This window comes from Orycteropus afer, unplaced genomic scaffold (assembly GCF_000298275.1).
Source record: "Orycteropus afer afer isolate SDZICR_OR568_19922 unplaced genomic scaffold, OryAfe1.0 scaffold00292, whole genome shotgun sequence".
Lineage (NCBI taxonomy): Eukaryota > Metazoa > Chordata > Mammalia > Tubulidentata > Orycteropodidae > Orycteropus > Orycteropus afer.
Window position 1 is genome coordinate 3,009,319 of NW_006921879.1, and position 16,242 is coordinate 3,025,560.

General features: G+C 40.1%; 1 protein-coding gene and 1 gene segment (V, D, J or C); both read left to right on the forward strand.

Moving 5' to 3' along the window:
- The window catches only part of LOC103205765 (T cell receptor alpha chain MC.7.G5-like), a 347,276-nt gene that overhangs the window by 218,083 nt on the left and 112,951 nt on the right, over nucleotides 1-16,242 (forward strand). The window lies entirely within an intron of this gene.
- LOC103205764 overlaps nucleotides 1-16,242 on the forward strand; it is a 70,106-nt gene that overhangs the window by 41,261 nt on the left and 12,603 nt on the right. The window contains 1 exon segment of the C gene segment in view: nucleotides 2,390-2,405. Coding sequence covers nucleotides 2,390-2,405 — 16 coding nt within the window.

Below are 16,242 nucleotides of genomic sequence, written 5' to 3' on the forward strand. Positions count from 1 at the left end.
CCTTTTTTTGGTATTTTCACGCAAATTCTTCTGCTAATTGGGGTTTAGTCCAATTCTGTATCCTTCCCTTCAAGGCTCAGGGGTCCACGATTATCTCCTGTGTCTGTGTTAATTGGTTTCCCTTTTCTTTGTTGAAAAGGGTCTGTGCAATCCTTCTGCCTAGTCCGCCATCTTGCCGGAACTCCCACTTATATTTTTAATGGAAGTATTGCAGCAGAAATATAGCAGGGGATAATGTAGTCAGGCTCTCCATGAGCCTTCCCTCTATCATCAAAGCACAATGACTACAAATCCAGTATCTGACTTGCAAAGTACCACCAGGAAGAAATTAGAAGCATGTGTCATACAAATCCATGATCCTTGACTCTGGAGATTCCAACCAAAGTCAGTTTTATCATTTCCACAGAACTAGAAAACTGTCACTCAAAAAGGTTCAATCAAAGCAGATGATAATATTGATCTCCTGAGTTCTAGCAAGCGGGTAGAGAGTGATGAAGCAGTAGGGAAAGCCAGGGATTTGCTGCTACCATTGCAGTTTTGGCATCACAAACAACTAGAATTAAGACAGGGGTTCTCAAAATATGGCCCTTATATTGTTGGGGACCCCGAGACCTTTCCAGAGACTCCATGAGTTCAGAGCTATTTTCATAATAATAGCAAAATATTATTTTCCAATTTTCATTGTATTGGTATTTCCACTAACGTTGCAAAGCAATAGTGGGGAAAACTTCTGGTGCCTTAGCATTAATCAACGCTGTGACATCAATTCTCCATTGTAGTCATTGCATTCTTGACGGCCACATGTTTGCAAAGAGGAAAACAGCAAGTTTCACTTTAAAATGTTATTGATGAAGTAGTAAAAATTAATTTTATTAAATCTTAACCCTTGGGAACATATCTTTTTAGTATTCTGTGTGACAAAACGCAATGTACACATAAACCACTTCTGCTACATTCCAACTTATGATAATTACCTCAAAGGAAAACACTTGTGTAATTGTTTTAGTTGCAAGCTGAACTATCCACTTTTCCATTTTTTTTCTTAAAAGAATGACTGGCAGACAAATTAAGGTATTCAAATACGAACATTTATTTGACAGGCATTTTGCTGAAAATGAATGAAGACTGTCACATCAAGAAAAACAACTGACAGCATTGCTAATTTAAAATCTGAGCTTTGAGGCAAAAATTAGAATTTTGGAAAACTTGTATTGGCCACCAAGAGTTGGATGTCTCCCAATATTTAAAGGTTTTTCTGATGAGATCAGTAATATTTTGATATTGTATAGTGAAATATGTCAACTTGTAAAAGCTGCCTAACTCAATGGATCAATTATCTTTTTCTTTTTCTTTTTTTTTCCCTGGTATACTTCTGAAGGAAAAAAAAAAAAAACTTTTTATTATGATTTGTATGCAATTTTACAAAGCAGATCCATTTTACATTCCACAGTTCATATATATTTTGTTTCATGACAATTGATTACAATCCCTACAATGTAACAGCTCTCCTCCTACCTCCTTCCTCCCTGTGGTTTCCCATCCCCTGTGTGCTCGCCTATACATTCCTGCCTGACTAGCTTTCTCCCTGTGCAAATGCTGCCCTTCTTTTCTCCCATGGTTGACTGTCCTAAGGAGTGCATCACCCTGATGTAGTTTTTCAGCTTGTAGACCTGTCTTTTGTTTGGCTGAAGAGTTGAGCCACAGGACTGAGTGCAATTCCAGCCCTGAAGGATGACTCCAGGCCTTAGAATCGGAGGTTTAAGAAACTACCTCTTGTCAAATTTTGATGTGGTATCATGAACAACACTGTACCACATTTCTCTGAAGACTATGATCAAATGCCCCTAGTCATCAGATATTTGTCTGGGAAGAGCTGGCTTGTTAGAAGACAGCTGGATTCTCATTTCTGCTTATGTATTTTATCTATTGCAGTATGTTTTCAGATGTTCCTCCCTAGAAATGGCTTGAAGTCTCTTCAACAGGCTCATTATTCTCCTTTGAAGACACTACAATTTGTCTACAACCCTCAAAGTGTACATATCAATTCCAGGAACAGGAGATGAAGATAGATAAAGCTAGTTCAAAGTCCACAGTCTCCGATATTCCAAAACTGAAGAATGACCCTGTCTGATTCCTATTTCATTTCTTGTTTTGGTATCCCTAAAGTTTTCCCAAATGCTCTGAAGTATCTAAGCATAAGGCCTGGTCCTAACCAGAAGTGGACTGTACCATGGTAAACCAAGTCTCCACACACTTCCTTTCCCATTTCCCCCTAAAAATGAACTTGCCTGGTACTGAGAACATGGCCCAGCCTCCTTCAGAGTACACCCTCCCTGTGCCTTCCTTTACCACAGAAGACCATCTCAAACAACAGTGAAAAGCCACATAGAGAGAGGAAAGGCCAGGTTGTTCAGGCCATCCTATAGCCACCCCAGAGGAGATGAGCTGTGGGACTGAGAAAATACCCAGAAACATTTTCAAGTCGTAGTGCTGGAATGGAAAACTGAAGACTGAGTATTTGTTTAGTGTGCCAAAAAGATCATTGTTCTGGGAATTGGGACACCAACTTTCTAGTATGTTCCTTTAAAGTTCAGTGTCTTAGCCAAATTGCAAAATCTCTTTGGATATTTCTAGACTATCTCATCTGAAAACCCAGGGGAGTGAATATATGATCCTTGAAGTCCCTCCCAGCTGTGACATGCCAGGGCTGTTCTCCACAGGCACAACTGATCCTTGATTTCCCATGTTAGTGGAAGAGAATGTGATTAGAATAATCCAAAGATATAGACAATGTGAAACTCATTTCTATTTGGCTTTAGAATATATTACACTGTGTGGAGCAAATCACAACAAATTTACCTTCTCAATGATGCTTAACTCAAGCTAATGTTAAAAATCAATTTCTTTACAACTAATGATATTTTGCACCAGTAGACAAATGTGAGTTAGTCTTCCAACTTACATTTGGTACCAGAAATAGAGGAAGGGACTAAGCACTGGGGAGATGTGGGTTCTGGCCACAGATCTGTTACTTCCTAGTTTATCTCCTCTGAACCTGAGATATCTCACTCTTAAAATGGATTCAGAAGATACTTTCTGAGCTTCACGGCATCAGGCTCTATGCTGACATGGATAGACCCATATTCTATGGATCAAAGCAGGGTGAAGCCTCAGAGTCAGTGGAGAGGGATGTATACTCTAGGAGGCCCTGCAAAGTTACTTGGCAAAGTTCATAGATGTGTACTTCAGTTACAGGGAGGGAGTGAAGATTTGGGAACCATAACACCTCATCACCCCAAAACTCCCATTTGATTGTTGTTGTTTAGTTCCATCGAGTCAATTCTAAGTCACGGTGACCTTAGGTGTAAAGACTAGAACTGTTCCATAGGGTTTTCAATGGCTGTGACCTTTTGGAAATAGATCTCCAGGCCTGTCTTCCAAGGTGCCTCTGGATGTGTTCAAACCACCAATCTTTCAGCTACAGTCAAGCAATTAACCATTTGCACCACTCAGAGACTTCAGTTTTGATACTCTAGAGTTTCGTTGCCTTTTCATTCTCAACTTTATATTCTTTATAACTGTTGGTGTTAGGTACTGCCAAGTTGGTTTTCAACTCATAGCAACCCCAAGTGACAGAGTAGAATAGCCCTATAGAATTTTCTAGGCTGTAATCTTTATAAGGAGCTCTGGTAGCACAGTGCCTAAGGCATTAGACTGTTAACAAGAAGGTTGGCGGTTCAAATCCACCAGCCACTGTATTGAAGAAAGAAGGGGCAATCTACTTCAGTAAATATTTATGGCTTTGGAAATCCAATAGAGGTCTCTATGAGTAGCACTAGACTGAATGGCAGTGAGTTTGGTTTTTTGGTTTTAGTAATCTTTATGGGAACGGATCATCAGGTCTTTCTCTGGTGGAGCCACTAGTTCGGTTTGAAGACCAAACCTTCATTAGAGCTGAGTGTTTAATCATTGCACCATCAGGGCTCTTTTTCCTATAACTATTGCAGTTCTATTTAAACTAGTTTCTGATGTCTGCTTGTAAAAGTGTGTATACCAGAACTAGGAGAAATCAGTGAATCTCATGGGCTAATTAGAAGCTTTACTTATTCTTCAGCAAGCAACAGCCTCCCTTTTCCCATTTTCAAAACTAGTACCTAAAACCAGCTATACTCAAGAGTCATGTTACCATTTTTTATTTTCATCTGGCCCTCTCCATTTTCCTACTTTCCATCTAAACCACCTCTTGGCACATTATCTGTTTCCGAAGCCATAACATTTCTTCTTTTCCTGTTTTGTTGTGTTTCTAATCAGTAAAAGAATGTTAGACTGCATATGGAGATGAAGCTGCTTGAAGTTTAGGGAGCAGGCATGCTGTTGTAGGAAGGATGGGAGGGAGTTTCCATAAAGATCACAAATATAATCTGATACCCACCAGCCACTCCCCGGAAGGAAGGTTGGGCAATCCTACTTCCGTAGTGATACTGCCTCGGAAACCCAAGGAGGGGTCGCTATGAGTCAGGGCTGACTCGATGGCACATAACAACAACAACAACAACAACACTTAAATTAAGCCATAGATTTGGATGTGATCCCCCGGGGAAAGTGTGAAGCACAACCTGTTCCCTTTTGATCAACAACAGTAACAAAATTCACATTCTCCTTTAATAGTTAATGTTTCATAAGGTCATTTTCAGTGAGCCTATTGTTTTGTTTTGTGTTCACAGTGATAGACCCAGAGATCAGAGGCAGAGAAAAACCAGCATCTTAAGAGCCCACAGGACAGTTTTCAAGAAGAAAGGAATGATTGTCAAAAATCAAAGTTGAGAGCAGAATATAACTAAAAAGCATCAGTTTTTTATAATATAACTAAAAAGCACCAGGTCCACTGCACAGGTTGCATCTTGCACAAGAGCACTCAGTGGAGGGAACAAATTAGGCTACTTCAGCTCCTGCTCTGGCAGCTGAGCCAGGCCCTGGTATAGAGCTGCATCTGGCTGGACAAAGGGCTGCCTTTTATAAACACACAAAGGTGCCATCTGTTTGCCAAGCTTTAACCCAAGGGGCTGCCTCTGCATTCACCCAGTGGGGTCACCTTTTCCAAAGCACACAAAGCACCTTATGGGCTACTGGCCCTGGATTTAGGAACCAGGGAGCCAATGGAGAGGATAAAATGTTAAATTTATGTGAAAATACTTTATAAACTGCATAGCAGGGCAGGCAGAGGTGATACAGAAGCTTTGCAGGTGACAGGAGAAACTACATTGCCACAAATAAATTCTGCCTAATCCACAGCATGTAGAATCCACATGAGATATTCAGGTATCTGATAAACTCCTCTGCAGGAAACCAACTGAGGGCAGTCTGGCCAGAAAGCACAGATGGGAGTGGATGTGATGATTTCTGAAAGTCCATTCTAGTTGCAAACTCCAGGGCAGGTCTGGCCAGTGGGAAAGAAGAGCCTCAGACAAGCAGATGAATGAGCCAGCCCTGACTGCCAAAACCCTTTGATCTTGCTGCTTGACTTGGAGATAGCATCTCACCTCAGGGGTTCTCAGAGCCCACAGAATGTAAAACCAAGGAGAGGTTTTTGTAAAGCTCTGTAGCATTGTGATTGGGGGGATATACACAGTGCTACAAAACCCACAGAGACCTGTACAAAAACTGCAGGGGCAAAGTGGCAGTTCCCCGGGAAATCCTGAGATGGGCTACCATGTCCAAGGTAATGAGCACAGCTGGGTGGCCCTTCCCCCTTGCTCTATGACCGGGAAGTTTGACTGGAGCAGGGGAGATGACCCCCAGACGCTGGCCCTGCACCCACTGCTGTTCTCCCTTGGGTGACATTGCTGTTTCAGCATTTTCTTAAACCATATTTAGAGATTACAGATAGTTTCTTTAAAAACTATCCTTGTCTTGATTTCATGTTGATTGTATTGCAAAAGAGAGTTATACGAGCTAGCTCATGGAATTCCTGAATCCAAATCTCTGAGCTCATGGAATTTCAGAATCCAAATCCCTAGAGAGATTTGCCAAAGTGCTTTGCTTTGCAGTTTGGGAAAGTGGATTTGGAGAGAGACGGATTTGTTTTCGTGCAATCACCAGCCATAGTTGTTCATCGTAAAGCTGACTGTGCTGTACATCACCTGATCAGTATTTCACGCCACCATGTCACAGCTTGTTGTGACACATGTTACCTGCCCTTAAAGCAGCACTGGTGACTGGAAAATCTTTAGTCAAGGGCAATTGCGGATCCAAAAACCATGATCTTGGCAATGCCAGTTTTCTGAGCCTGAATGTTGGGTATGGGCCTAGAACATGGGAATATGAAAAAAAAAAAAAAAAAAAACCATAAAGCAAGAATTCAGAGAACCTCATCATAAAGTGTATGGAAATGTTCAACATAAGAATATTTGCTTCTACCTACTCCACAAACAAGGAGCTCTGGTAGCATAGTGCCTAAGGCACTTGACTGCTAACCAGAAGGCTGGCGGTTCAAACCCACCAGCCACTCCTCAGAAGGAAGGTTGGGCAATCCTACTTTCATAGTGATACTGCCTCGGAAACCCAAAGAGGGGTCGCTATGAGTCGGCCCAACTCGATGGCACATAACAACAACAACAACTCCACAAACAAAAACTCCCAAAATCAAATCTACCCTTATCTGTTACTGATTATATTGTCAGTTGAGTAAACAAGTGTCATCTTTCAAAGAGCCAAGTCCTAAGGATCCTCCAATCTTAGTGCTAATGGGAGGAAAGAAGGCAGAAGCATTGTTGAGGTTTTTAGAAACCACTTGAGTGCTGTGATACTAACAAGCTCATCTTTGGAAAAGGAACCCGTGTGACTGTGGAACCAAGTAAGTAGTAGCCTATTTCTCTACTCTTTGGGATTAAGACATTCTCCATTTAAGAGGGCAGGAATATCAGGAAATAAGAACTGGGTAGTAATATTACCAATTTAGTGTCAGGAAGACTCTTAGGAAGAGATGAACTATGGTGCACCCCCTCCACAGGAATTGGGTAGGGAATGTCTGTAAAAGAGAGATTTGGGGGAATGTGAAGGAACCTACAAATATCAGAGAATGCTGGAACAGTTCTGCTTAATCCCTGAGATCTAGTTCTGGCTGTAGAAAGTCTCAACATAAGAATATTTGCTCCTACCTACTCCACAAACAAAAACTCCCAAAATCAAATCTACCCTTATCTGTTACTGATTATATTGTCAGTTGAGTAAACAAGTGTCAAAACAATTGACTTTTCAGAGTCAATGGCTCAAATTCCTAATTAGACCTAGTCTAGGTGATTCTATGAAAGTGGCTCCAGATATAAGCACTTCGGAACTTCCTTAGGCCAAGCACACGCTCCTGGGAGATTTCAGAACTGAATGAGTCTACTGGGCATGGAGGATGAGGGCAAAGTAAATGGTCACTGGTTTTACTAAGTTTCTCTTCAGAAGAAAGGAACAAGTCATAGGTATCTGTTTCTAATTCTTTGGGCTACAAATGGATGTCAGGTTAGTAGCCAAGAATATGGAATATTTTATTCCAGATTCCAAGCAGAACAAAGTGAATATGCAATGCTTCCAACTAAACCCAGCCAGGATTAGTTCCCTAAGAGGTTTTGGTGTTAATCTTCTTCACAAGAAGATATGATACCACTCACTAATTAACTGTTATAAAGGAATTGATACAAAATGGCTGAAGGATTTTACTCTACACAGAAGGCATCTTTTGGTGCATTTAATGATATTTGAATTCAGTTGTATCTCACTTAAAAAGAAAAAGACAGAGGTCTCTATTTGGCAGCAGCTTTCAGTTAGATAGTGGACAAGCCAAAAAATGTAGTAAGCCAAAACAAAACTCATTTCAAAAGTCCTAGGGAAGTCTAAAAATAGAGGTCAGTGGTCCCAAATCTTCCAAGCTAACAGGGAGTACTCTTGACCTGATGCTCCCATATTCATCTTGTGATTTTCAAAGTAAAAGACAACACTAAGAGAGGTACAGTGAGAGAGTGCGCTAGGGTGGGCCTCTCCCGAAGGATAACTGAGCAATGACAGTCCTGAGTGCATAACATGAATGAGGCATAGAATTGAAGATGGAAGAAGGGACAGAGAAGGGCAGAGGCTGGGCATTCCCCAACCTCACACACTGTGGGGGAAAAGTAGGGTAGAGATTTCACATCCAGAAAGAGAAAGACAGAGAGATGCCCAAGGCTGGGCTTGCAGAATCAGAGCAGAGAAATTCAGATTTAAAAAAAAAAAAAAAAAAAACTGTACTAAGATTTTGAAAATTAAACTCAGGCCCTTGCTTTTAGACCTTTCACTAACATAATAAATTGTCCATGTTCTCAGCAAAATAGGTGACTGATTTCCATCACCTCCCTTTGTTTTACAAAATCTTCCTAATGAATTACGGTCCTCTATTTATAGACTTTATTGGTCTAGTGTCTCCCTACGTGTAGAATACGTATTTCATTATTTTAGTTGATACATGAATAGACTTCTTTTCATTTTCGTTGCTTTTATGTTTGAATGGATATCAGAATAGCATAACTAGGTCACCAACCCCTGTGATTTAAAGTGTCTTTGTAATTATGCTTTAAGTAAAAAAGTGAGTAAATTTAAAGAAAATTATTAAGCAAATTATATGACAGATGGATGTGACAAAAATCCCCATAATGAGATATGATTCATTGAAGTTTGGGATCTGTGATTTGGTGTATTCCATCATCATTTGAAATGAAGAGATAAGGAACATGAGGGGGAAGGGCAGAGGATAAGAATATTTTTCAATTGTGCCATCTTTTTTAGCCAAGTAATATTGGATTAAAGAGGTATCACTTCAAACACAGAGACTTTATCCTCTCAGAAGTCTTTTGATGCTTTCTTTCTTTGGGAGCTTCTTTCAAGTTTTTACTTATAAGGTTCCTGGGTAGCACGAAACTAATGAAGCAGGTCCACACAATCCCACTGTCCTAGATCCCACTACACCTTTAATTTTCTAGATAGATAATCCTGGAGACATGGCTTAACTTCATAAACCAGAATCAGAGACAGGACAAAGCAGAATGGAATAAAGTGCTTTGATGAAAACAAGTTCTACAGGAGCTTAGAAAAAGGCCAGGGTAATCAGGAACATTTTCCCAAAGTTGGACCATGAGATGGACTTAGATTAATATGTATCATTATATATCACCGTTATATCAAATACAACTTTTTGAGTGACTACTGTCTATCAGATAACTGGACTAGGCACTTGGTGAATGTCATTTAATTCCGTTCTCAAGATGATCATGTGGAATCAGTACTTTTATCTGTATTTTACAGATCACGAAACTGAATTTCAGATCAAAAAACTAATTTTCCAAGAGCACATACCTTAGAACAGTATCAGATCAAGCTTAGAATCATACATCTGATTCCAGAATCTGAGCTCTTAAGAAGTCTTATGTCCTACACTTACTGATTTATTTCTAATTCACAGAATACAACCAAAATGATGAGAGGTCACTACTGAGATTAAGTTATAAAAAGACTGTGGCTTCTGTCCTGGTGTGCTCTCACTCATTCACATTTGAAACACTACATGATAATAAATATTTATTGTCACAAGAAAAGAAAGAAGAACTGTGATGTCCTGTCAGGGCTGCAGCTCAACTGGGACATGTGTAGAGTTCTGTCTTGCCTGTCCCGGCCTCTTCCTCAGCCCTCTAATCTGTTCCTTTCCAAGCTGCCTGCATAGTCTCAAACAACAGTTACACTACTTCCCTTTCAGCTGCCATCCCTGACATCATCCTTTCACCAAGGAAGGGCTTCCTCACTCCAAAACCAGTTACCCAAAGAGACATTCTCCTTCTCCAGGAGGAGCCAAGTGAGGCCTTTCCCTCACCTTCTTCTCCAGGGCCTGAGGGCCCCTTAACTCAGAATGGTCGAGATGATCAGAGCATCACCTTTTACTCCAAGGAAGAGAAGTTTACAAAATCCTGAACTTCTCTTCAATCACCATGCTTCTAAAATTCCAAGAGCTAATTTCCTCATTCCTCTCACTCCCCTGGACTTTGAGTGGTATCGTTGGTGTACCCTCTCGCTCATTATGACCAACTGCCAAAACAAAGTCATTGCACCTGTGGTTCTCTATGCCTGGAACAATTTTCTCCCTCGCATAGTTTTCTCCCTCTCTTCCTTCAGGTATTTATTCAAATATTAATTCCAGTGAGGCCTTCCCTTACCAGCCCCTGTTATTCTTCAATCTCCTTACCCTGCCTTATTTTTTATAGCCCACATCTCCACCTGGCACATCATATGCTTATTTACTGTTGTGTTCCAAAATAGGACTTTAAACTGTTCCTTACTGTATTCACACTACATTAAAGCCACTTAATAAATACATGATGAGTTAATGAACAAGAGGACAGCTGTGGTGTTAGGGGAAGGGAAATAGAAGTGGAACTGGACTTGGGACCTATGAAGCTGAGCCTAAATCCCAGGTGTGCTACCTGAGATAAGTGACTATTTTTTCAGTCTCATTATCCTCATATCGAAAGTGAGGGTGAGGATGCTCACTCGTAGGATGTGAAGGGGCTTTGCAAAGCATAGTGCTGTGTATAAATTTAAAAGCTATTGTTCCCCTGAAGCACAGATTTGCTTCTTATCATGTGTCTGGAATCTTACTGTAATTATTTTAGTTGTTTGGAAAGAAAGTAAACTAGGATCTACCACATAGGGGTCAAGGTGCTTTCATGCACATTGTTTCACTTAATCCTCACAGCAACTGTGCAAAATAGAAGCATTAGAAGTATTTTTCCACAAGGAAACCAAGAATGATAAAGGTAAGTGTCTTCACTTGGATCACACATCTAGAAAGAGGCAGAGGTAGAATTTGAAATCAACACTCAAAGCCAAAGCTAATGCTTTTCCACTGCACCATTGCCTGTCTAAGAAACTACCTCTGCTGGGCAGCTACTACAAAATTTGAAATTAATACAGTGGTGTTAGTCCTCAAGGCTCTTTCACCCCTTCTGCGTGAGCATAGTGCCCTCCTGATGCCTCCTGGCTTCTACACAGACGGCCCACTCAGTCTTCTCTTTCTCTATCTTACCTTCTGTAACAAAATCCTGTGCTCAGTACTGTTATATTGCAAATGTTGTTGTTGTTGTTGTTAGGTGCCACTGAGTTGGCTCCAACTCACAGCAACCCTAGATACAAAAGAATGTAACACTCCCCAGTCCTGCACCATCCTAACAATCCCTGCTATACTTGAGCCCATTGTGCAGACACTGTGTCAATCCCTCCCGTTAAGGCTCTTCCCCTTTCTTGCTAACCCTCTACTTTACCAAACATGATATCCTTCTCCCGGGACTGTACTTTTTGATAACATGACCAAAGTATGAGAGATGAACTCTGGCCATTCTCATTTCCAAGGACCATTCCTGCTGTACTTCTTCCAAGACAGATTTGTTCGTTCCTGGAAGTGCATGGCATTTTCGATTTTCTTCATCAAAACCACAATTCAATTGCATCATTTTTGTGGTCTTCTTTATTCATTGTCCAGCTTTCACATGCATATGAGGCTGTTTAAAACACCATGGCCTATGTCAGGCATACCTTAGTCTTCAAACTAACAGCTTTGCTCTTCAACACTTTAAAGAGCTCTATTACAGCAGATTTGCGCAATACAATACATCATTTGGTTTGTTGACTGCTGCTTCTGTGAGCATTGATTTTGGGTGCAAGTAAAATGAAATCTTTGACGATTTCAATCTTTTCTCCATTTACAGTAATGTTGCTTATTTAGTCCAGTTGTGAGGATTTTTGTTTTCATTATATTGAGGTGTAGTTTTTGATCTTCATTAGTACATTGCAAATAATTGTCCCAAAAACATTTTACTGAAGTGCTAATCATTGAAAAGGCACATACTATTCCAAAAGCATCTGAATCTTATTCATTAAATTGTAATGGTAGATAATGTTGGGTTGGTAGATGTTATGTTGTGTATATACTTACAACAATTTTTGAATTTGTAATGGTAGAATTATAGACTCCATAAAGAAAGTGAGGTACTATTTACAGAAAGCCCACAGAGGTCTTCCCAGTGGTCCTCAAATATTCCATAAAGACACCATCTTCTCCACTTTCTTTGAAATATGATTTTGAAATTGTAACTATCCAAGTTTCATTCTCTGGCCCATTAGGTTTCTCTGCAGTTTAAGGATACTTTTCTTCTTGCATATCTCTTTTATGTAAACCTAAGAAGTCAATAAAAATGAGACAGGTGTAATTCATTTATTTACTCATACATTCACTGCACAAATATTTAGTGAGTGCTCACTATATGCCAACCACTCTTCTAGGTGCTGGGGAATTAGTCATGAACAAAACAAACTGAAATTCCTGCTTCGTTGGAACTTACATTCTAATGGTGAAAGACAGATGGTAAACTAAATAAATAAATAAATTATATTGTACGTTAGATGGTAATGTTGTTGCTGTTGTTATATGCCGTCAAGTCAGACCCTACTCATAGAGACCCCTCCTTGGGTTTCCGAGGCAGTATCACTAAGGAAGTAGATTGCCCCATTTTCCTTCCGAGGAGTGGCTGGTGGGTTTGAACCGCCAGCCTTCTGGTTAGCTGTCAAGTGTCTTAGGCACTATGCTACCAGAGCTCCTTAGATGGTAATAAGCCCTGCAAATAATAAATCAGGGGCAAAAAGAGTGCTAGTGGGAGGGAGAAGTGTACAATTTTAAATCAAGAAGCCACAGAAGGTCTCATTGGATAAAGGGTATTTGAGCACAGATCAGAGTGAGCCATACAGATATCTAGAGGAAGAGTATTTCCAGGCAGAGGGAATACAAATGCTGTCTAGGGTGTTCGAAGAATAGAGAGGAGACTTGTGCGGCTGGGAAAAAAGTGAGCAAGGGGGAGAGGATTTGAAAATGAGGTCAGAGTGGTCAAGGCAAGGAGGAGTGTCTTGTAGGCCACTGTAAGGACTTTGGCTTTTGGATTTGAGTGGAAAATTGGAGAATAGAATAGAGGTCACACAAGGCCTAGAGAAAAGAATGAGAGAGACAGAAACCTGAGTTCCCATTCTCAACCACAGCCCTAAGAAGAGAGGACCCATCCTCATCTCAAAAACACCAAAGCTATAGGATTCTTCTCTCCCTCAGCAACCTCTTCCCAACAATCTTTCCCACTGGGTAATTTTGGCCTTAGAGAAATCACATTCCTCTTGATTCAAGTAAAACTTAATTCCTCTGAGTCTAGCCCTAACAAAAATTTTAATAATCATACTTAGACTTTCTAGTTTACCAAATGTTTTATATACACCTTTTCATTTCACCTCACAGCCTCTTAATACAGATGATATTATACTTATTTTATAAAGGAGGTAAATAAAGCTCACAAACTTAAGGAACTTAGTTAAGATTACACAGTAAGTAAGTGACAGAATTAATGCCACCACATCTCTGTCAGTTTGTCATACTTTGGTGGCTTGCATGTTGCTGTGAGGCTAGAAGCTATGCCACTGGTATTTCAAATACTAGAATATGGAAATTATCAAATAATAACATTAATATCACAGGCAAGTAAAATTTTTCTGAAAGTAATTCAAAAAATGGTTACAGCAATATATTGACACGGAACTTCCAGAAATTCAAGCTGGATTCAGAAGAGTACGTGGAACAAGGGATGTCATTGCTGATGTCAGATAGATCTTGGCTGAAAGCAAAGAATACCAAAAAGATGTTTGCCTGTGTTTCATTGACTATGAAAAAACATTTGACTGTGTGGCTCATAATAAATTATGGATAACATTGCAAAGAATGGGAATTCTACAACACTTAATTGTGCTCTTGAGGAATCTGTACATAGATCCAATGGCTGTCATTCAATCAGAACAAGGGGATACTGAATCGTTTAAAATCAGAAAGGGTGTGTTTCAGGGTTGTATCTTTTCACCAGATTTATTCAATCTATATGCTGAGCAAATAATCCAAGAAGCTGGACTATATGAAGGAAGAACATGGCATCAGGATTTGAAGAAGACTTATTAACAACCTGTAATATGCAGATGACACAACCTTACTTGCTGAAAGTGACCTGACTTGAAGCGCTTGCTGATGAAGATCAAAAACTACAGCTTTCAGTGTGGATTACACCTCAACATAAAGAAAACAAAAATCCTCACCATTGGTCCATAAGCAAAATCACCATAAATGGAGAAATGATTGAAGTTGTCAGGGATTTTATTTTCCTTGGCTCTATAATCAACATCCATGGGAGCAGCAGTCAAGAAATCAACATCATATTGCACTGGGCAAATCTGCTGCAAAAGACCTCTTTAAAGTGTTAAGAAGCAAAGATGTGAATTTGAAGATTAATGTGCACCCAAGCCAAGCCATGGTATTTTTAATCACTTCATACGCATGTGAAAGCTGGACAATGAATAAGGAAGACCAAAAAACAAATGTCACTTTTGATTATGGTGTGAGTGAAGCATACTGAAAATATCATGGACTTGCAGAAAAATGAACAAATCTGTCCTAGAAGAAGTGCAGATAAAATGTTCCTTAGAAGCAAGAATGGCCAGACTTCATCTCATCTACTTTGGTCATATTATTAGAAGGGACCAGTCCCTGGAGAAGGATATCATGCTGGGTGAAGTACAGGATCAGTGAAAAAGGGGAAAGTCCTCAACAAGGTGGATTGACACATTGGCTGCTATGATGGGCTCAAGCATAGAGAGGATTGTGAGGATTGTGCACAACTGGGAAGTGTTTCCTTCTGTTGTATATAGGGTCATCATGAGTCAGAGCCAACTCCACAGCACCTAACAACAATAACAAGGACATAATTGGAACTAGATTTCTTGTCCCCTGAAGTCTTTCTGCTTCACCACAACTGAGAACCAAACCTCCATTTTAGTGATTCTCAAAGGCTGATCATTGGAGGAAGACTCATTAACCTGCACTATGCAGACAACACAACTTTGCTCGCTGAAAGTGAAGATGACTTGAAACACTTACTGATGAATACTGAAGAATACTGTAGTATGGATTACACTTCAATATAAAGAAAACAAAAATCCTCACAACTGGACAAATAAGCAACATCACAATCAATGGAGAAAAGATTGAAGTTGTCAAAGACTTCATATTACTTGATTCTACAATCAACACCAATGGAAGCAGCAGTCAAGATATCAGATGGAGTACAGCATTGGGCAAATCTGCTACAAAAGACCTCTTTCAAATGCTGAAGAGCAAAGATGTTTCCTTGAAGACTAAGGTGTGCCTGACTCAAGCCATGGTATTTTCCATTGCCTCATGTGCATGTGAAAGCTGGAAATGAAAAAGGAAGACCAAAGAAGAGTCAATGCTTTTGAGTTGTGGTGTTGTCAAAGAATGCTGCAAGTACCATGGGCTGCTAAAAGAATTAACGACTATGTCCTGGCAGAGGTACAGCCGGAATGGTCCTTGGAAACGAGAATGGCCAGACTTCATCTCACCTACTTTGGTCATATTATCAGAAGGGGCCATTCCCTGGAGAAGGATATCATGCTTTGTAAAGTGGGGGAACAACGAAAAAGCGGGAGGCCCTCAACGAGAGGGATTGACACAGTGGCTGCAACGATGGGCTCAGGTATAGCAAAGATGGTGGGGCTGGCACACAACCAGGCAGTGTTTCATTCTGCTGTACGTGGGGTCACTATGAATCAGAGACAACATGATGGGACCTAACAACAACAACAAAGGCTGATCAGCAGTCCTTCGATGATCTGAAAATGTAAATTCTATCCTTGGTTTTTATGAGAGAAATGCAGGCCATCTCATAGATTCTGACTTTTACTTATGACAGAAGCTATTTAACTGTCATTTCTAAGTGTCAGTGTGTCAGTAAGCTTGCTAAAATTTGGTATTCGTGAATAAATTATTAAAATGGACTGAAGACTTTAATTCTATTTTCTACTAAGAAGTCTGGCTGCCACACAATGATTGACGATAATGCAAAGCTCTGACTGGATATGAAATGGAATTCCACTAAAAAGTAGGATGGAATGAGGTATCAGTCAATAGGTCTCTGCCCTACCTAACTGTAGCCCAAAGCTTGAGAACTGCTATTCCATGACTGTACCAAAAAGAACTGATCAATCTTCATCCATTTCAAGAAGTGGCATATGATCTAGAACCAATGGTAATGAAGGAAAAAGTCAAAGCTGCAATGAAAGAACTGGCAAAGAACAAGGCTC